This window comes from Mustela nivalis (assembly GCF_964662115.1).
Source record: "Mustela nivalis genome assembly, chromosome: 17".
Taxonomy (NCBI): domain Eukaryota; kingdom Metazoa; phylum Chordata; class Mammalia; order Carnivora; family Mustelidae; genus Mustela; species Mustela nivalis.
Genome location: NC_139036.1, coordinates 19,723,615 through 19,745,199, shown reverse-complemented (window position 1 = coordinate 19,745,199; position 21,585 = coordinate 19,723,615). Strand labels below are relative to the sequence as shown.

The 21,585-nt window shown below is 38.1% G+C and overlaps 1 protein-coding gene and 1 pseudogene across 2 annotated transcripts in view; both read left to right on the top strand.

Moving 5' to 3' along the window:
• The window catches only part of EFCAB5 (EF-hand calcium binding domain 5), a 162,276-nt gene that overhangs the window by 14,744 nt on the left and 125,947 nt on the right, over positions 1-21,585 (top strand). Inside the window, exons 2-6 of the mRNA XM_082707006.1 lie at positions 398-445; positions 2,312-2,384; positions 4,366-4,415; positions 4,952-5,014; positions 6,211-6,292. Of these exons, the coding sequence (XP_082563132.1) occupies positions 4,374-4,415; positions 4,952-5,014; positions 6,211-6,292 (187 nt within the window). The 5' untranslated portion in view covers positions 398-445; positions 2,312-2,384; positions 4,366-4,373. The remainder of the gene's footprint in view (positions 1-397; positions 446-2,311; positions 2,385-4,365; positions 4,416-4,951; positions 5,015-6,210; positions 6,293-21,585) is intronic.
• On the top strand, positions 19,821-21,317 carry LOC309851615 (tubulin alpha chain-like; annotated as a pseudogene). The gene is made up of 2 exons: positions 19,821-20,462; positions 20,661-21,317. The product of its transcript is annotated as a tubulin alpha chain-like (transcript).

Here is a 21,585-nt window from a genome sequence, read left to right as displayed (position 1 = left end):
TCAACTATACTTCAATATTAATAATAATAAATCATCTGTGTTCAGATTCACTGATTCTTCTGCTTTGTTTAGTCTGCTATTGAAGCTCTTCATTAAATTCTTTGTTTCAGTCCTTGTATTCTCCAGCTCTAAAATTTCTGGCATCCTTTTTGTGTTTTTCTCTTTGTGGGACTTATCATTTCATTCTTTTTTTTTTTTTAAATTTTCCTTATTTCATCAAACTGTTTATCTGTTTTCTCTTGCAGCATTCTGAGCATCTTTAAAATAATTATTTTGAATTATTTGTTAGGTAATTTGTGAATCTCTACTTCTTTGGGGTCTATTACTGGAAGTTTACTATGTTCCTTTAGTGGTGTCATGTTTCCTTGATTCTTTGTGATCCCTGTCACTTTTGTAGGTGTTTGTGCATTTGAAGAAGAGTCAGCTCTTCCAGACCTACAGAATGGTAAGGAATGACCTTCAACTGTAGTTGGGGGTATGCTGGAACATGCTGTGACCCTTGGTCTAGTGTTACAGGATGCCAAGTGTGAAGGTATGTAGTGCCTGTAGATGGGGAAGGGTGACATGGTGTCTCATTGGCTCAGGAAGCTATGATCCATAAAATCAACAACTGCATGATCCTTAGTGACAGCTATAGGCAGTGCACAATGGCTGCAAGGACTGTTGGATTATTTTTTTTAGGATTTATTTTATTTTATTTTAGAGAGAGAGCAAGTGCACATGAGCGGGGGTGGGGGGGCAGAGGGAAAGGGAAAGAATTCTAAAGCAGACTCCTTACTGTGCACGGAGCCAGACACGGGCTTGATCCCAGGACACCAAAGTCATGACCTGAGCCAAAATCAAGAATCAGACCCTTAACCAACTGAACCACCATGGCATCCCAGGACTGTTGGATTCTTTAAGAGAACCTCTAGTCTACTGGCTAGGGACCATGCCAGACAGTGATAGTGGCCATAGCCAGACAGTGTGCATGCTGTTGGCTATGGGGCCAATTGAGAAGGCTGGCTGCAGGGACAAGTTGCTAACAGATGTGTACTGGTGAAGTCTAGGGCCTTCAGCAGGGGCGGGGACAACTGCAGGCAAACAGGCAGCTGCAATGGCTCTGGCTGTCACTGTGTACATGTGTGACTGTAGGGGCTAGCTGTAGGCACATGTTTGGTAGGGGAGGCCAGTGATGGGAGTTGGAGCTGGTGTCTTACAGGTGTACAACTGTAAGGTTAACTGCAAGTGAGTGGAGCTGTGCAGACCAATGGCAGGGGTTAGGGTTCAATCTAGATCCACCAATAGCTCTATAGGCCTTGGCTGTTGGCATATACCTGTAGGGCTGCAGTAGCTTGCTGTGGCGTATGCATAGTTGTAGAGGCTGATAACTGGAGTTAAGCCAGCAGCATGCAGGTAAAAAGCTGTAGGAATTTCCTGACATTCTCAGCAGTCATCGCTCTCTTACCCTGGCTTTTCTTTCCTAGCCTTACCTTTAAGTATTCATCAGCAAGCGTTTATCTTTATCTTTTTTTTCTTCTCCTAGAAGATATTCTTATTGGGTGAACTCCACTAACATCCTCCTGCAAATGCATCTTTCTGTCAGTACTCAGGGGTTTAAGAATCATGAAATCTAGCTAAATGACATTTCTGATCTTCTATTAGTCTGACAAATCAGAATCGTGCATGATTTCTCTCTTACACTGGGAAACCTCTTCCTCAAGGTTAACTGGCTACCCTGTCATATATGACTGACAGTCTTGCCAATCAAGATGCCAAATGCTGCAATTCACCAATTTATAAATCTATTGGGAATGCATATAAAGGTCTCTTAACAGGTTCACAAAATTCTGTCTCATAGCTGATAATCTAAGTAGAATGACTCTAGAATTTCATGGGTGGGAGAGTGAGGTGTGTAGAATGCTATGCACTTTGAGTAATTAAAATGTAAGTTAGTACTGTTCAGACTGGACAGTGCTTCTGTCATTTTCCAAAGGACTTGATTCTGCACAACCTCCTACCAATGCACCATAATATATTTCAGTGTCATTAAGATTTTTACTGGAAATGTCTATAGACTACTGAATAGGTATATTAAACATGTTAACACCTCCAAATGCAAACTTTTCCTTATTTCATTAAATGGCATCATCATCCATTAATCCTTATAAATAATGGGGAAAAAAACCCACTCCTTGAACCTCAACTATTTCTCTTTCACTCTTTAGATCCAATTTTGCAGGGGAAGGCTCCATAGCTCAGGGGTTAGAGCACTGGTCTTGTAGATCCAATTTTGCCCCCAGTCATGATCATCATATCTGTTTTACTTTAGGTTCCCACAGAATAGACCCTGATCCAAGGAGTTGAGTGCAAGTTCATCTGGGAGGCGGTTCCAGGAAACAATGGTAATGGAGTAGGGAAGTAATACAGAAAAATGAAGGATGCCTGTATTATTGGGCAGGTTGCACTGTAGGCAATTGAGGCTCTATCCCATTGGGGAAGTCTGGGAGACAGAAATGTTCCACCTATGGGACTCTATGCAACTTCCTATCCATTACTGACTGAGGGCTTCTCCTGTAAGATACCAACTCCCAAGCCCTTCTTGCCTTTCCCCACATTTGGACTGGCAGGAAATGCTCAGAATTCCAGGCACTTGCGGTCAGAAACCATGCACATATACTGAAAAGTGAAGCTGAAGGGGTATGGTTAGGGTATTGGCAGTGTCTGGCAGAACCTAGATTAGAGTGAGGGCCATTTACTGCAGATGCAACATTTCAGGTACAAAATTTACCTTCATGCTCTCTTTCCCCAGTGTTTCATAGTTCTAGTCTTTACTGGTGGAGGTAACTTTTTAAAGACACCAACCTGATCACATCTATACTGTGCTTAAAAAGCACAGAGTAAAGTCCAAACTCCTTGACTCAGCATGATTAAACTTTACAGATGGAAAAGTGACCTTTTCAGCCATATCTGCCATTTTCTTTTATATAAGTACGCTCTGCTCGATCAGTGTTTCACTTTTTGAACTTGCATACCCTAGTGTGTATTGCTCCTTCTGCCTCAAATACTCTTCCCCCGCTCCTTTACACAAAAATGTCTTATTAGCCTGTTAAGATCCAGTTTAGAAATCTGTCTTTCTGTGAAGTTCCTTGACCTCCCTGGGAAAAGTAATTGCTTACCCCTCTGTGTTCCTTAGCATCTTACATGGCTTCATTGGCACTTTGCAGATTAAATTGCCTCTGTTTATCCCTTTTTCCATCACTAAACTAGGATCTCTTCAAAGGAAGTTTTCTTGTCTCCCCAAGCACAGGTCTTACTCATCTTTTCAACCCTGATGTCTGCCTGCATAAAGAAGGCCCCCAATAAAGCTTTATTGCATTGGATTTATCTGGGTGCATCCAAACAAAATGGATTTTAAGAGAAATGGAAGGGAGCTTCTTAGCAGTTTCAAAAGATGGACACCATAAGCAAAGAAAGCAGTCTGTGAGCATGTACAATTGGGACCTACCAAAGGAATCTATTTTATATTATTTATTATTCATGAATTGCTTCAAAAAAGGCTTCAAGGCAGCTATTCTAACGTTGGAATCTGTTGTCTCCAAAGGCAGTAATTTTGGTTTATTCAACTAGAACATGTGCTGTGTTGATAAAAAGAAATACAAATACTCTAGCACTGTATAAAGATACCATTTCAAATTAAGTAATCCCTAGACTGTAACTGCCCTAGAGGTATAGGCCACGGATATAAAATTTACTTTTTGCATAGCACTTTGCCTAAATATACACAAATTCTCAAATGATTTTTGGCACGGCAGTGATTTTGATAATTTGTGGCTGAATCTATAGTCATTTTCAGTGAAGTAAAGATCTGATAATTATCCACTTTAACTCCTTAATATGAATAAATAGGATAAAACCACATTCTTCTCAGAACTCCTCATTCAAAAAAGAAGTGCTCTGTAGTGAGAATTGGGTAGCCATCAAAGTTTCATTCCACCTCATCTAAACTGTTATTTCAAAAATTAATGAGGATGATAATGTTTTAAAAAATTCACTTGCATTACTGTTGCTGGTGTGTGTGTGTGTGTTTCTTTTTAAAATGATAATGGTTGTGATTATTAATGTTGAGTTTTTCTGTCTCCCTAGCACTAGCTTAGCACTAATCTAGTTTTGGCCAGTAATAACAGCAGTAACAGTAGCAGAGTTTGAAAAGTTTAGCAGTTGAGAACTTACCATTCAATAGAATGGTGGGATGCATTGGGGGTTGGGGGTGATTTCGTTCTTCTCTAGTGCTTTTTGTTGTTTATTACTATTTTCTTTCTTTCGTTTTTGTTATTAATATTGGTCTGGTAATACTTTTCCCTACTTTTTGATGATAACTTTCAGTGGCCCAGATGAGTGAGTCAGCATCTCAAGAGGAACACAAACCTGCTCAGGTACGTGGCAAACGTAGGTTTCTAACCACTTAACTATGAGAGGATTTGAGAATCAACGTTCTTGAGAAAATTGAGATGCAATATCATATTTTATCATTTAATTATTTCTCTTTTTAGTTGAAGTATTCTGTATCAGGTTGTGACAAAATTGCTGGAAAAAAGGGGGTCAGGAGTGCCAGGGTGGCTCAGTTTATTAGGCATCTGAACTCTTCATCTCAGGTCAGTCTAGATCTCAGGGTCGTGAGTTCAAGCCCCTGGTTGGACTCCATGCTGGGCATGTAGTCTACTTAAGAAAAAGGGGTGTGAGGGGGGCAAATAATAGTTGGGTCACAGTAATATGCTTCTAGTTTTGGCATTTATAACAAGTCTGTTTGAATTTGTTAATACAACTACTTTGTGTGATTTTATTTGGTATGATACTTGCCCATTACATAATTTTTTTTTTACATAAAAATCTTGGTATATTAGAGTATAAGCTGTTAGTTTTATCTTTAGCTTCTTTTGGATACAACTTACTGGCACTGTTTCCATTTCAGGAAAATGGAAAAGAAGACAAAGAAGGGTTAGAGGAAGCAACTGAAGTAAAAGAGCCTACTGAGGTAGAGTTTTCATGAATAATCAGATGTTAATACTGAAGAGTAAACTGGACAAATTAATTTTCTTATGAAGAAGGAAAAGAAAATGTGTGGGTATTCAAAAAGATAAAATGGCAAATGGAAAAGAGCAAACTCATGTTAATCATTAAGATGACTCATTTGAGGGGCGCCTGGGTGGCTCAGTGGGTTAAGCCTCTGCCTTCGGCTCAGGTCATGATCTCAGGGTCCTGGTATTGAGTCCCACATTGAGCTCTCTGCTCAGCAGGGAGCCTCCTTCCCTCTCTCTCTCTGCCTGCCTCTCTACCTGCTTGTGATCCCTCTCTCTGTCAAATAAATAAATAAAATCCTAAAAAAAAAATGACTCATTTGAGTCAGTTGCAGGAAGCTTCCATGGACAGGTAAATTATTTGTGAAAAGCTATTATAAATTATAGGTAAATAAAGGTTGCTTTCTAAAACAGAACTATTATCCTGAGTACAATAACCACCCACTTTTAGGGTAACTTCACTATTTGTTCTGAAACTGTAATTTCCATGTTAATATCTTAAGTAGCTTTGTGTTTATTTGACTACAAGAGTTCAATGAGGAAGAACATTCTAGAGAAAAGGAGAGGCAATTAGAAATATGATTCACCATTAAGTTTACCAATATGAGTCTTAAGAATATTCTATTATCATCCTTTTAAAACTATGTCAGCATGAAAACAAAACTACATCAGCATGAGCACAAAAAAGCTATTTTGCCATCATTTATCCATAAAACTAAGCTTTAATTCTTCAGTTAAGATAAAATCTTTTTTTTCCCCCCACAAACATAGAAAGTGATTCTAATAGTAAAACAGTAGCATTTTCAAAATTTCACTGTATGGTGGTCTCAAATTAGTTTTTAGAAAGTATTGTGGAGCTTACACAATACTTTGAGGATTAATGTACATCTGGAATAATATTCTTAGCATATTACTTTGTTAGCCACAGGCAGTTGGGATGACATGTTGAGCCAATGCATTTTATCTTGTTGATGCAGTAAGACTGTGATTACTCCTTTGCTTCTAATACACAGCATTAAATTCTAGAAAAATGAACCAGGTATGTTTGGTAATTCCTACAAGGCACTTATCTGCGTTCTTTAACTGGGAGAGTTGATCCAACTTTGAGGAAAAGTAACTCATTTTGAAATTGATGATTGTTTTCTCCTTTCAGAGTTCACAGAGTGAACCAGGCAGCTCTGCTTTAGACACCAAGAGCAATGTGGCAGAAAAAGCAGCAGAAGGAAAATCCCAAGGTAGAGAACCAGCCTTTCCCCAACACAATGGAATTTAATACAATTATATTTTCATCAGGGATACATTTCTTAAGATTTTGCCTTAAAAAAAATATAATCTCAGGGGTACTTTAAATACAATTTGGGAAATAGTTAAAAAATGTATTCCCCTCACCATCTATTAATACCTCTGAGGCCACTTTATTCATCTCATGCTTAAAGAGAAAATTTAGTCGAGAACTGACTGACACATACTCATTAATGCAAATGTAAAATGAAGAACACAAGTGATTTGGTGGGTTTATTGTCTTTTTGGTTCTCCTTTTTACCTCTGTACTTGGCCACACATTTATTCTGACTTCTAGCCCCACCCTTAACCCAAATCCCACATAATTATGCACACTGGAAATTTATAGGATCAAAGACAAAAACCAAGTGAGAAAGACATTCATCCCTTTCACTATAGTTCTTCTAACTTCAGATACTTAGTGAAATCCTGTGCAATAAAAATTCTTGACACTATATGACAGACACTATTTTAATTAATTGAAATTTGCTTCTGTTTCGTTTAAAGCATTAAGTGTGTAGGATGTACTAGGCTGTGAAAGATTGAATTACAATAATAATTATTAGATAATAGTTATTAAAGCATTTTCTAAACTATAAATTGCTATAAAGATACTACTTGAAACTTTTAGGTGCTTATTTTTCTCTGAAGGGTTTTCTGTCTCTTAAACCGATTAAAAACAATTATTTACTATTTTTCTTATTAACATGTATTATACTATGTACACCTTAAGAACCAAACTTTCCAACACTTATTCTGTTTTTATTGTAAACTTGTAATATTTTTGTAGCTTGTATTATACTAACTTGTAAAAAGGGGGACTTTCTCGGAAAGTCCCTCTCCACCTGCCTCTCCTCCCAGCCCCAGTTTCTTGATTTTATTTTTTCCTCCTCCCACCCTCCACCACCATTACCACTACGTATACTTTACCTTAATCATTTCATCCAGGTTTTTTTTTTAAGTTTATTTATTTATTTATAACATCAATTATTTATTTATTTATATTTCATTTATATAATTATTTTAATTTATCAGTTATTAATTGTTACATTAATTATATATTGATAATTATTTTTAAAAATATTTATTTATTTAATCTCTAACACACAAGGTGGGGCTTGAACTTAAGACCCTGAGATCAAGAGTCGCATGGTCTTCTGAATGAGCCAGCCCAGTCAATGCCCTTCAGCAAGGTTTCTAAACAAACTCTTTAATTTTAAACATGTCAAACATAATTGTTATAAATTTAACTAGGTTTTCACTTTAATCAGGTTGTGACAAAACTTGCACATGCAAAACTTCACACATGTATTTCATCATGTAATTGATTGCCTCTCCAAAAAACTTATCAGTCAAGAGTTTGTGGTATTTACTGTTCTTCAACTTCCAATTTCTGTTGTTGCTTTTCAATGTATGGTAAAGGGAAATGTATTTTCTTTAAGTCTAATCATTCCAGTATATGAGATATACTGAAAACATTGCAGTTGCTTATTGCAATATCACTTGCCATACAATGTGCTTATTTATTCAGTGACCAGTCACTATTAAGCCTAGTATTTTAAATCTCTCATTGTAAGTGTGTCTGTGTGTGTCTTTGTGTGCGTGTGCGTGTGCGTGTGTGTGTGTGTGTGTAAGAAGTGGGAATAGCTGTCGCCTGAGTGTCTCAGTCATTTAAGCGTCTGCCTTCGGCTCAGGTCATTGTCCCAGGGACGTGAGATCGAGCCCCACATTGGGCTCTTTGCTCAGCAGTGAGCCCACTTCTCTCCCTCTGCCACTCTGCCTACTTGTGCTCTTTCTCTGTCAAATAAATAAATAAATCTTTAAAAAATAAAGAAGTGAGAATAGGAACTGTTAACGCAATTTCAAAATACCAAAGGAAGTGTCTTTATTCTTGTTATATACTTGTCAAAATTAAAATGATGTTGTCTTGTCTGGCAACTCTCAGAATGCACTCAAATACGTATCTTTGCTAAGAAAATATTGTGTTTAAGTGTACGTGTGAATTCCTCATTTCTTTACCTAGTTATTATACTGTTCAGGGTATGAGTTTAACTTATATTTTGAGAAGTCGTTTTTTGAAAATATGTTTGCTCAAGATGCCTAGCTGGCTCAGTCAGTAGAACATGGGACTTTTGATCTTGGGGATTTAAGTTCAAGCCCCATGTTGGGTGTAGAGATTACTTAAAAATCAAATATTTAAAAAGAAATAAAATATGTTTGCTAGACTCTGTTCTTATTTCATGACCCTAAGATTAACAGTTTTGTAGGAAAATGCATTTTCCTATAGCTATTGAATCTTAATTCTAATAGTATTTAAGAGTGCTTCTTTTCCTCCTTTATAGTCATTCTACCTTCTGTACAAATGTTAAGAATCAAGCCAGCTGAGTTTCAGACAGGGCTTGTATTTAAGGAGAACATCACACATTTAGTTGAATAGCCCTGCTGGGTCAATTTGAACCAGTTTAATCAGCAGCCAGTCCCACTAATGTTATAAGCTCTTTTGTAAAGAAAGAATCTGCTAAAGCTTATTATAATGTGGATAATAATTCATTCCTATACATGTCCTTAAATAGGTTTGTATGGAGGCCATACCCAGCAGGGAGCCATGAACCAAGTGCAAGAAATGATAAAAGTCACTTTTAAGGCTGAACCTTTCAAAATATGAATATGGAATTCTTTTGTGTCCCTACTTATTTAGTTGAAAGCATTTATGCCCAAAGAACCTGAAGAAGTCTTTGTATTTTAGAAGGTGGATTAATATAGGAGTGAAGATATGCATGTTGGGGAAGAATTTGAAAGGCTTTTAATGCTATGAAGAGTTTAGGAAGGTAATCCTGAGAAAGAATTCCAGTGCTTAGCATAGTGCCTGCCACAAAAACGAGGCATTATTATTATTGAGTGAATATATAACAAATCAGTCAATCTGTAAAAGGTTTAGGAATGTTTAAGCATAGACCTGCTAAGAAATCCAGTACCTGTCTGAAACTATATTCAACTGAACCCCAGAATTAATTTACCCTTGGGCAGTGCTGTAATTTATGATCCTTGAACTCAGAGGTCACTCAATCAAAAGATAGCTATAGATAGGCTTGCTTAGAATCCTGATTTGTTAACCCTACTATTGCTGTGCTTCCTTTTCTTTTCTTGGTTTTTTGGCTTTAAGAGAGAAGTATTTGGGGTCATCTGGGCTGCTCAGTCTTTAGGCATCTGCCTTCAGCTCAGGTCATGATCCTGGGGTTCTGGGATCAAGACCCAGATTGGTCTCCCTGCTCAGCAAGAAGCTGCTTCTCCCTCTCCTGGTCCCCCTGCTTGTGCCCTCTCTCTCTCTCCTTCTGACAAATAAATAAAAAAATTTTAAAAAAGATAGAAGTATTTGCCTAGAGTTGTAAAGAAATACACATCTTCTTCCACTCTGCATATCAGTGCAAACACTAGGGTTATTGGTTAGCAACCTATCATAGCCAAGCACACTAACGAAGCACTAGTAGTCTACAGCAAGATAGAGAATGTCCTAGTTCATGTGTGGGTGCACATATGAACCATGGTAGATGGGTAGATATTAAGTTACTCTATATCTGTAGCACTACCTTTAAAGCAAGAGAGGATTCTCTTTGGGTTATGCTGGAGAGGGTGAAAGCAAAGAGAGTAACTTAGAACCTGCAAAGTTTAGGGACGCCTGGGTGGTTCAGGTCATGATCCCAGCGTCCTGGGATCGAGACCCACATTGGGCTTCTTGCTCAGCAGGGAGCCTGCTTCTCCCTCTGCCTCTGTCTGCCTCTCTGTCTGCCTGTGCTGGCTCACTCTCTCTCCCTCTATCCCTGACAAATAAATTTAAAAAATCTAAAAAAATAAAACAAACCCCTGCAAAGTTTAAATAACTCTTTCACACTTGTGTATTTTTTTTTTACTTTTTCTTAAAGATTTTATTTATTCATTTGAGAGAGAGAGAGTGAGAGAAAGCATGAGAGGGAAGAAGGTCAGTGGGAGAAGCAGACTCCCCATGGAGCTGCGAACCTGATGCAGGACTCAATCTTGGGACTCTGGGATCATGACCTGAGCCAAAGGCAGTTGCTCTACCAACTCAGCCACCCAGGCGCCCCACACTTATTTAAAACAAGAACAAAATCATTTCATATTAATCAGCATTGTGATGAACCAGAGTTGAAACATCCCCTCCCCTCAAAAATGTGGCTAATTTGTTGGCAAATTGAACTAAGAGGTAAGGGAAAGCATTATACTACCCTCCTTACTGCCCCTATATTGGAATAAGAGAATTAGCCAAAGAGGAAATAAATACTTGGGAGGAGGTTCATAAATATTATTCACTATTGGACATAAGACATTCTTTAGATGAAATATTGGCTTTTCAAGAGTTTCCTTATACACTACTTAATTTTTTCCTGGGCAGAAAGGTGGATACTATCTAGGTAGGATATAAAATTATTCTTAAGAGCATTCTCAATAAGGTAGGGGAAATTTTAAATAAATAAATAAAACAAATTTTAAAATATTTGTGGGTAACTCCCCACCAAAAATGAGAGAATGAATAAATACATTGCAATGCAGTCTATGATGAAATACTGTCAAGCAGTGAAAAATGAATGAACTTGTTATAATTGCATTAAAAATAATAAATTCATAGGTAGGAATAAACATAACCAAAGAGGTGCAAGACCTGTACTCTGAAACTATAAAACACTGATGAAAGAAATTGTAGATGACACAAAGAAATATAAAGACATTCCATGCTCATGGAGTAGAGGAACAAATATTGTTAAAATGCCTTTACTACCCAAAACAACCTATACATTCAATGCAATCCCTCTCACGATACCAACCGCATTTTTCACAGACCTAGAACAAACAATCCTAAAATTATTATGGAACCATAGAGGAGCCCAGATAGCCAAAGCAATCTTGAAAAAGAAAAGCAAAGCTGGAGGCATCACAATTCCAGACTTGGTTATATTAAAAAGCTGTAGCAATCCTAAGAGTATGGTACTGACACAAAAATAGACACATAGATCAATGAAACAGAAAATCCAGAAATAAACCCACAATTACATGGTCAATTAATGTTTGACAAAGCAGGAAAGAATATCCAGTGGGAAGAAATATCTTCAACAAATCGTGTTAGGAAAACTGGACAGCAACATGCAAAAGAATGAAAATGAACTATGTTCTTCTACCATGCACAAAAATAAACTCAAAATGGATGAAAGACCTAAATGTGAGATGTGAAACCATAAAAATCCTAGAAGAGAGCACAGGCAGTAACTTCTCTGACATTGGCTGTAGCAGCTTCTTTCTGGATAATGTCTCCCGAAGCAAGGGAAACAAAAATAAATAAATAAATAAATAAACTCTTGAAACTACATCAAAATAAAACTTCAGCACAACTAAGGAAATAATAACTAAGAGGCAACCTACAGAATGGAAGAAGATATTTGCAAATGACATATCCAATAAAGGGTCAGTATCCAAAATATAAAAGAACTTATAAAACTCAATACCCAAATCCAAATATTCCAGTTAGAAAATGGGCAGAAGACATGAGCAAACATTTCTCCAAAGAAGACATCCAGATGGCCAAAACACCCACGAAAAGATGCTCAAACATCACTCATCATCAGGGAGATGCAAATCAAAACGACAATGAGATATCACCTCACACATGTCAGAATGGCTAAAATCAACAACACAAGAAACAATGGGTGTTGGTGAGGATGCAAGAAAGGGAAACCCTTGTGCACTGTTGGTTGGAATGTAAACTGGAGCAGCCATTGAGGAAACCAGTATGAAGGTTTCTCAAAATGTTAAAAATAGAACTACCCTATGATCCAGCAATCATGCTACTGGGTATTTACCCATAGAATATGAAAACATTAATTCAATAGGATACATGCACCCCGTTTATGCAACATTATTTACAATAGCCAAACTATGGAAGCAGCCCAAGTGTCCATTGATAGATGAATGGATAAAGAAGTTGTGGCATAAATACACAATGGAATATTACTCAGCCATCAAAAAGAATGAAATCTTGCCATTAGCAATGACATGGATGGAGCTAGAGTATAATACTAAGCAAAATCAGTCAGTCAGACAACTGACAGAATGGGAGAAGATATTTGCAAATGACATATCAGATAAAGGGCTAGTGTCCAAAATCTATAAAGAACTTAGCAAACTCAACACCCAAAGAACAAATAATCCAATCAAGAAATGGGCAGAAGACATGAACAGACATTTCTGCAAAGAAGACATCCAGATGGCCAACAGACACATGAAAAAGTGCTCCATATCACTCGGCATCAGGGAAATACAAATCAAAACCACAATGAGATATCACCTCACACCAGTCAGAATGGCTAAAATTAACAAGTCAGGAAATGACAGATGCTGGCAAGGATGCGGAGAAAGGGGAACCCTCCTACACTGTTGGTGGGAATGCAAGCTGGTGCAACCACTCTGGAAAACAGCATGGAGGTTCCTCAAAATGTTGAAAATAGAACTGCCCTATGACCCAGCAATTGCACTACTGGGTATTTACCCTAAAGATACAAATGTAGTGATCCAAAGGGGCACGTGCACCCAAATGTTTATAGCAGCAATGTCCACAATAGCCAAACTATGGAAAGAACCTAGATGTCCATCAACAGATGAATGGATAAAGAAGATGTGGCATATATACACAATGGAATACTATGCAGCTATCAAAAGAAATGAAATCTTGCCATTTGTGACAACATAGATGGAACTAGAGTGTATCATGCTTGGCAAAATAAGTCAAGCAGAGAAAGACAACTATCATATGATCTCCCTGATATGAGGAAGTGGTGACGCAACATGGGGGGTTAAGGGGGTAGGAGAAAAATAAATGAAACAAGATGGGATTGGGAGGGAGACAAACCATAAGTGACTCTTTTTTTTTTTTTTAAGATTTTATTTATTTGACAGACAGAGATCACAAGTAGGCAGAGAGGCAGGCAGAAAGAGAGGGGGGAAGCAGGCTCACCGCTTGATGCGGGGGTCGATCCCAGGACCCTGAGATCATGACCTGAGCCGAAGGCAGAGGCTTAACCCTCTGAGCCACCCAGGCACCCCCATACAGTGACTCTTAATCTCACAAAACAAACTGAGGATTGCTGGGGGGAGGGGGGCTTGGAGAAGGGAAGTGGGGTTATGGACACTGGGGAGGGTATGTGCTATGGTGAGTGCTGTGAAGTGTGTAAACCTGGCAATTCACAGACCTGTACCCTGGGGGATAAAAATATATGTTTATAAAAAAATTAAAAATTAAAAATTAAAAAAAATAAGTCAGTCAGAGAAAGACAAATACCATATGATTGCACTCATATGTGGAATTTACAAAACAAAACAAATGAGGAAATGATGGGGGATGGGTGAACTAGGTGATGGGGATTAAGGCATGTACTTGTCATCATGAGCACTGGATGATGTATGGAATTGTCAAATCACTATATTGTACACCTGAAATTAATATAACACTATATGTTAAAGTGGAATCAAAATAAATTTTTTTAAAAAATCAATTAACTAGATAGAGCTGCACTTATCAGTAGAGATGAATTTTCAAAAATAATAACTAAACATTAAAAAGGCAACAGAATACACATGGCATAAAACATTTTTATAAAATTTAAAAGCAAGAAGAAGAATATTATTCTTCTTAGATACAATATAAACAAATGCAGAGAAATGATAAACATGAAATTTAGAATAGAGTTTCTATTAAAGTAGGGGCATGTAGGAGGTTTTTATATCTCGGTAATTTTTTTTCTTTTCTCTTTTTTCTTTCTTCTTCTTCTTTTTAATCAGAGAGAAATTGAGAGTGAGCACAAGCAGGGGGAATGGCAGGCAGAGGGAAAAGCAGACTCTCCACTGAGCTAGGAGCCCAATGCAGGACTCAATCTCAGGACCTTAAGATCAAGACCTGAGCTGAAGGCAGCCATTTAACCATCTGAGCCACCCAGGTGTCCCTAGGTAATTTTTTTCTTAAACTAAGACTAGATACATGGCTACCTATTATGTCAACATTATACCTACAGGTCTTAAATATTTACTAATAAGGTTTTTTTAAAGTATTTTAAAAAATACTGCTCTATATTATGGAGGTTCTGGTCTCTTGGACTTTTATTGCACTATTACTATTTAATGAGAGTTATTAATGATTGAGGCATGAATCAATAACTACTTTCTGCTTATCTTAAAAATAAGAACTATAAAAATAATTTCCATATATATTTCTTCTTTTCTTCTGCATCCACAAAATAACAAAAGCAAAAGACTTTAATAATAAATGGCCCTAATACTATTGTGGTTCAGCTGGGCACTGATATCTTTTTCAGCACACAGAAGTAAATTGACTAGTGGGTAATATTTTAAAAGGCCTGAAACTACTTCATCTCCATGGCCATCTCAGAAAAAACCTTAAGATTCCCATTAAGAGATGCTGAAAAAGCATTTGACAAAGTACAGCATCCTTTCCTGATCAAAACTCTTCAAAGTGCAGGGATAGAGGGCACATATCTCTATGGCCATCTATGAAAAACCCACCGTGAATATCATTCACAATGGAGAAAAACTGAGAGCTTTTCCACTAAGATCAGGAACATGGTAGGGATATCCATTATCACCACTGCTATTCAACATAGTACTAGAAGTCCTAACCTCAGCAATCAGACAAGAAGAAGAAATTAAAGGCATCCAAATCGGCAAAGAAGAAGTCAAACTATAACACTTTGCAGATGATGATACTATATGTGGAAAACCCAAAAGACTCCACTCTAAATCTGCTAGAACTTGTACAGGAATTCAGCAAAGTGTCAGGATGTAAAATCAATGCACAGAAATCTGTTGCATTTCTCTACATCAACAACAAGACAGAAGAAAGAGAAATTAAGGAATCAATCCCATTTACAATGGCACCCAAAACCATAAGATACTTAGGAATAAACCTAACCAAAGAGGCTAAGAATCTGTACTCAGAAAACTATAAAGTACTCATGAAGGAAATTGAGGAAGACACAAAGAAATGGAAAAATGTTTCATGCTCATGGATTGGAAGAATAAATATTGTGAAAATGTCTATGCTACCTAAAGCAATCTGCACATTTAATGCAATCCCTATCAAAATCCCACCCATTTTTTTCAAAGCAATGGAACAAATAATCCTAAAATTTATATGGAACCAGAAAAGACCTCGAATAGCCAGAGAAATATTGAAAAAGAAAGCCAAAGTTGGTGGCATCACAATTCCAGACTTCAAGCTCTATTACAAAGCTGTCATCATCAAGAAAGTATGGTACTGGCACAAAAACAGGCACATAGATCAATGGAACAGAACAGAGAGCCCAGAAATAGACCCTCAACTCTATGGTCAACTAATCTTCGACAAAGCAGGAAAGAATGTCCAATGGAAAAAAGACAGCCTCTTCAACAAATGGTGTTGGGAAAATTGGACAGCCACATGCAGAAAAATGAATTTGGACCTTTTCCTTATACCACATATGAAAATAGACTCAAAATGGATGAAGGACCTGAAGGTGAGAAAGGAATCCATCAAAATCCTTGAGGAGAACACAGGCAGCAACCTCTTCGACCTCAGCTGCAGTAACTTCTTTCTAGGAACATCACCAAAGGCAAGGGAAGCAAGGGCGAAAATGAACTATTGGGACTTTATCAAGATCAAAAGCTTTTGCACAGCAAAGGAAACAGTTAACAAAACCAAAAGACGACTGACAGAATGGGAGAAGATATTTGCAAATGACATATCAGATAAAGGGCTAGTGTCCAAAATCTATAAAGAACTTATCAAACTCAATACCCAAAGAACAAATAATCCAATCAAGAAATGGGCAGAAGACATGAACAGACATTTCTGCAAAGAAGACATCCAGATGGCCAACAGACACATGAAAAAAATGCTCCACATCACTCGGCATCAGGGAAATACAAATCAAAACCACAATGAGATATCACCTCACACCAGTCAGAATGGCTAAAATTAACAAGTCAGGAAATGACAGATGCTGGCAAGGATGCGGAGAAAGGGGAACCCTCCTACACTGTTGGTAGGAATGCAAGCAGGTGCGACCACTCTGGAAAACAGTGTGGAGGTTCCTCAAAAAGTTGAAAATAATGCTACCTTATGACCCAGCAATTGCACTACTGGATATTTACCCTAAAGATACAAATGTAGTGATCCAAAGGGGCACGTGCACCCGAATGTTTATAGCAGCAATGTCCACAATAGCCAAACTATAGAAAGAATCTAGATGTCCATCAAGAGATGAATGGATAAAGAAGATGTGGTGTGTGTGTGTGTGTGTGTGTGTGTATTGCAGCCATCCAAAGAAATGAAATCTTGCCATTTGCAACAATGTGTATGGAACTAGAGGGTATTACGCTTAGCAAAATAAGTCAGTCAGAGAAAGACAATTATCATATGATCTCCCTGATATGAGGAAGCTGAGAGGCAACATGGGGGATTTGAGGGGTAGGAAAAGAATAAATGATACAAGATGGGATCGGGAGGGAGACAAACACTAAGAGACTCTTAATCTCATGAAACAAACTGAGGGTTGCGGAGGGAGGGGGGGAGGGAGAGGGTGGTGGGGTTATGGACATTAGGGAAGGTACGTGCTATGAGGTGTGTAAACCTGGCGATTCATAGACCTGTACCCCTGGGGCTAATTATATACTATATGTTAATTTAAAAAATTAAAAAAATTTTTAAAAAGATTCCCATTAAGTTTTTCTTTCCAATCACCTCAGCATGGATACAAAAGAGAAAAAAGAAAAGAAAATCTGGTATCTTATTGTTCAAAGCCTGAGTTAGCTAGGTCCTGGGAACCCAGAGTTATGCTAAGAAAAAGTCATATAATTCCATGTGCTAACACCAATAAAAATATATGATCTTCCACCTCAGATGGACTTCTATATTACTTGGAAACCTATCTATGTGTTTGTTGTCTGCTCTTTTCCACGTCCATAACAATTTTTCCAAACTTTCATTATGCACAGTCAAGTCTATGATCCCACCATTCTTTGGTTTTAGCAATATTTATTTTATTCCATGAAAAATAGAGGCTATTAGAGGAAATGCCCTCAGTAAAGTGTAGGAAACACATCATCCAAGTTTATTATATATTCTTTTTTTAAAAGATTTTATTTATTTATTTGGCAGACAGAGATCACAAGTAGGCAGAGAGGCAGGCAGAGAGAGAGGAGGAAGCAGGCTCCCCAAGAGCAGAGAGCCCAATGTGGGGCTTGATTCCAGGACCCTGGGATCATGACCTGAGCTGAAGGCACAGGCTTTGTCCCACTGAGCCACTCTGGTGCCCCTGAGTTTATTACATATTCTTGATCTCAATCTCTCTTACCTCCTCACTCCCTGAGGACTATAATCTAATCTCTCCCCTGTAGCTTCTGTTTTCCTCTATATATTGGCTCCTTCCTTTCACTCTTTAAATACAGTCAAGACTTCAAAGAGAAATCCTTCCCTTCACAATCGTATTCCTTGAAATAATTGTCCATTTGTTCAGTCTAACCTTCAAGCCCTGCACTTAACCTTCAAGCCCTTCCTCAACCCACTGAAGTCTAGGTTCCTTCCATTCTTATCAAAGAAATTTCCCTAAGGTCAATGAAGAATAGTTGGATGCCAAATCCAATATATACTTTCTACTTATTATGTCATTTGATTTCTCTGCAACATTGACACTGTTGACCACTTTCTCTGTAGTGATCATATTTTGTCCATCCAACATCTATTTGGGAAACCACCCTTCTGTCCTTAATCCATTTGGTTTACATGTGGCTGACTCCACCTCTTTATTTCCAGGGACAGGTGATGATCCAAACCTAATCAATCAAATATTCACCACCCCTTTAATTTGTGGATGGTTCAGAAACAGGCATATAATTTATACCAAGTCAATTAAAACTTTTCTTAGATTTTCCCCCCAGATTTTTTTAAACTGAGATTTTAATGGCAGATTTAAAAAATCAATGATTATAAAGATTATGCAAATCTAAGGCTGCTGGTAACCATTTTTATGAACATGTGAGGACAACCAGTTTAAAAATTAATTCAACAGAACAAATTAGAAACTGGATTTCAGTGATGCCTGAAAACAGTTCTGGATTTTCCCACCATATGAACTAATACTTCCTATTTTTAATTTAAGATATTTGAGATGGATTTTTATTGGTTGAAATTGAAAGGGTCTTTACTAATACATCCTTCTTGAAAGTCTTCTTGTGGTTTCTGTGATTCTAACCTATCCTATTTTCCTCCCAACCCTTCAGTCACTCTCAGACTCCTGTGTTGGATTTTTTTGCCTGTTCTTTAAAAATGTTGCATAAAACTTATTAAGTCCTACCATGACCTTTGAGTACCAGCAATAACATCCTGCACTTGATCTTAGCCGAGAAGCGATCCCAGCAATAACATCCTGACCTAAACAACAAAAACTTATTTTAATAAACATGTCTGTTATTTAAAAAATGTTGCAGGGGCGCCTGGGTGGCTCAGTGGGTTAAGGCCTCTGCCTTCGGCTCAGGTCATGATCCCGGGGTCCTGGGATTGAGCCCCGCATCGGACTCTCTGCTCTGCAGGGAGCCTGCTTCCTCCTCTCTCTCTTTCTCCCTGCCTGTCTCTCTGCCTACTTGTGATCTCTGTCTCTCAAATAAATAAATAAATAAAAATCTTAAAAAAAAAATGTAGAGAGAGAACTGTAGTAAAAAAAAAGAAAGGGTTTTATAAAAAAAAAAATGTTGCAGAAGATTCTTTTCATAGTCCTCTTCTCACTCTATAGACATTCTCTCTGTGTGAGCTCATCCAATAATAATAATAACTATAGATGTTTTAGGATATATAATTTCATATATATGCATAATTTTCTCATGACTATCCTGAAAAGTATGATTATTGTTTCCATATTACAGAAATAGAAATAGAAACTGAGTCTAAACTGAGTAATTTGTTCTAAAGCATGGGGCTAGGAAAGTTGAGAGCTGGAGTTTGACCCCTGGTATCTATGATTCCAATATCCATAATATTTTAAACACAATATTTATTCATTTATCAAGTAGGAGTTCTTACTATATTTCTGACACTGTTCTAACCACTGAGAGAGTCCCTGTATTAATATGTCTTAATTTCTGAAGATGTGTCAGAAATAGATTGTTCCTCTCCCCAAAATACATAGTTTTAGCCAGTGCAATAACGTAAAGGAAAGAAAAGCTATAAAAATTATAAAGAATAAAGTAGAAATGTCTTTTTTTTCACAGATAACATAATTGAATAAAGCAATGGATATAAATTTAATAAGATTTCTGCATACAAGGTCAATTTATAAGAAGCAATTATAAGTGCATTACTTACTTTACTTGAGGGATGGTAAAAGGGACCCTGTGTCTGCTCCTATTACCTGTGTCTGCTAGCCTGTAGCTACCATGCATGAGTGCATCTTCATCCCACGCTGGTAGGCTAGTGTCCAGATTGGCAATGCATGCTGGGGGCTCTGTTGCCTGGAACATGGCATCCAGCCTAATGGCCAGATGCCAAGTGTCAATACCTTTGGGCAAGGAGATGATTCCTTCAACACCTTCTTCAGTGAGATGGATGCTGGCAAGTATGTGCCCAGGACAGTGTTTGTAGACCTGGAACCTACAGTCATTGATGAAGTTCACACTGGCACCTACCACCAGCACTTTAACCCTGAGAACCTCATCCCAGGCAAGAAGTTGCTGCCTGAGGGCACTACATCATTGGCAAGGAGATCATTGGCCTTGTCTTGGACCGATTCAGAAACTGGGTGACCAGAGCACATGTCTTCAAGACTTCTTGGTTTTCCACAGCTTTTGAGGCAGAACTGGCTCTGGGTTCACCTCCATACTGATGGAACACCTCTCTTTCAATTATGGCAAGAATTCCAAGCTGGGAGTTCTCCATTTACTCAGCCCCTCAGGTTTACACAGCTGTAGCTGAGCCCTCACTTCCAACTCCACTCTAGAGCACTCTGACTGTGCCTTCATGGTAGACAACAAGGTTGTCTATGACAGCTATTGCAGAAACCTCGATATTGGGGCACCTGGGTGGCTCAGTCGGCTAAGCACCCAGCTCTTGAATTTTGGCTCAGGTCATGATCTTATGGTTGTGAGATCGAGCCCCACACTCACCACTCACTTGAAAGATTCTCTCCCTCTGCCCCCCACCACTTACAAGTGCACATGTGCACTTCCCTCTCTCCTTTTCTCTCACTCTCTCTCTCTCAAAAAAAAAAAAAAAAAAAGCCTTGATATTAAATGTCCAAACTACACTAACCTCAACTGCATTATTAGCCAGATTGTTCTTCCTTCATTGCTTCTCTCAGATTTGATGGATCCCTGAATGTTGATCTGACAGAATTCTAAACCAACCTGATGTCCTATCCCTGTATCCACTTTCCTCTGGCCACATATGCCCTTGTCATCTCTGCTGAGAAAGCCTACCCCAACCAGCATTCTGTATCAGAGATCACCACTGCGTGCTTTGGTTCAGCCAGCCACACGGTGAAATATGATCCTTGGCATGGTAACTACATGGCTTGCTGCCTATGATTCCCCAAGATGTCAATGCCATTGCCACCATCAAGACCAAGTGCAGCAACCAGTTTGTGGACCAGTGCCTCACTGACTTGCAAAGTTGGCCTTAATTACCAGCCTTCTACTGTGGTACCTGGTAGAAATCTGGCCAAAGTATAGAGAGCTGTGTGTATGCTGAGCAACACCACAGCCATTGCTGAGGCCTGGGCTCACCTGGCCCATAAGTTTGACCTAATGTATGCCAAGTGGTATGCAGGTGAAGGCATGGAGGGAGGAGTGCTTTCTGAGCCTCATGAGGACATGGCTGCACTTGAGAAGGAGTATGAGGAGGTTGGTGTGGATTCTGTTGATGGAGAGGGTGAATAAGGAGAGGAATACTAATTACCATTCCTTTCAGCTCTGTAGTTTGTCACACTCAGAACTTTAGCTTAAACATTTGCTGACAAACATTAAAGCTTTCTGGTTATACTGTCTTCACTTTTTAACTGTTATCATGTCTTACTTTTCTATGTGTACCTGTAAGATTTTTCCATGTCTCAAAGTAAAGGTTTTAAGAAAGAAAGAAAAAAAATTATATGTATTATATTAGCAATAAATAATTAGAAAATAAAATATTTTAAATACCATTTTAATA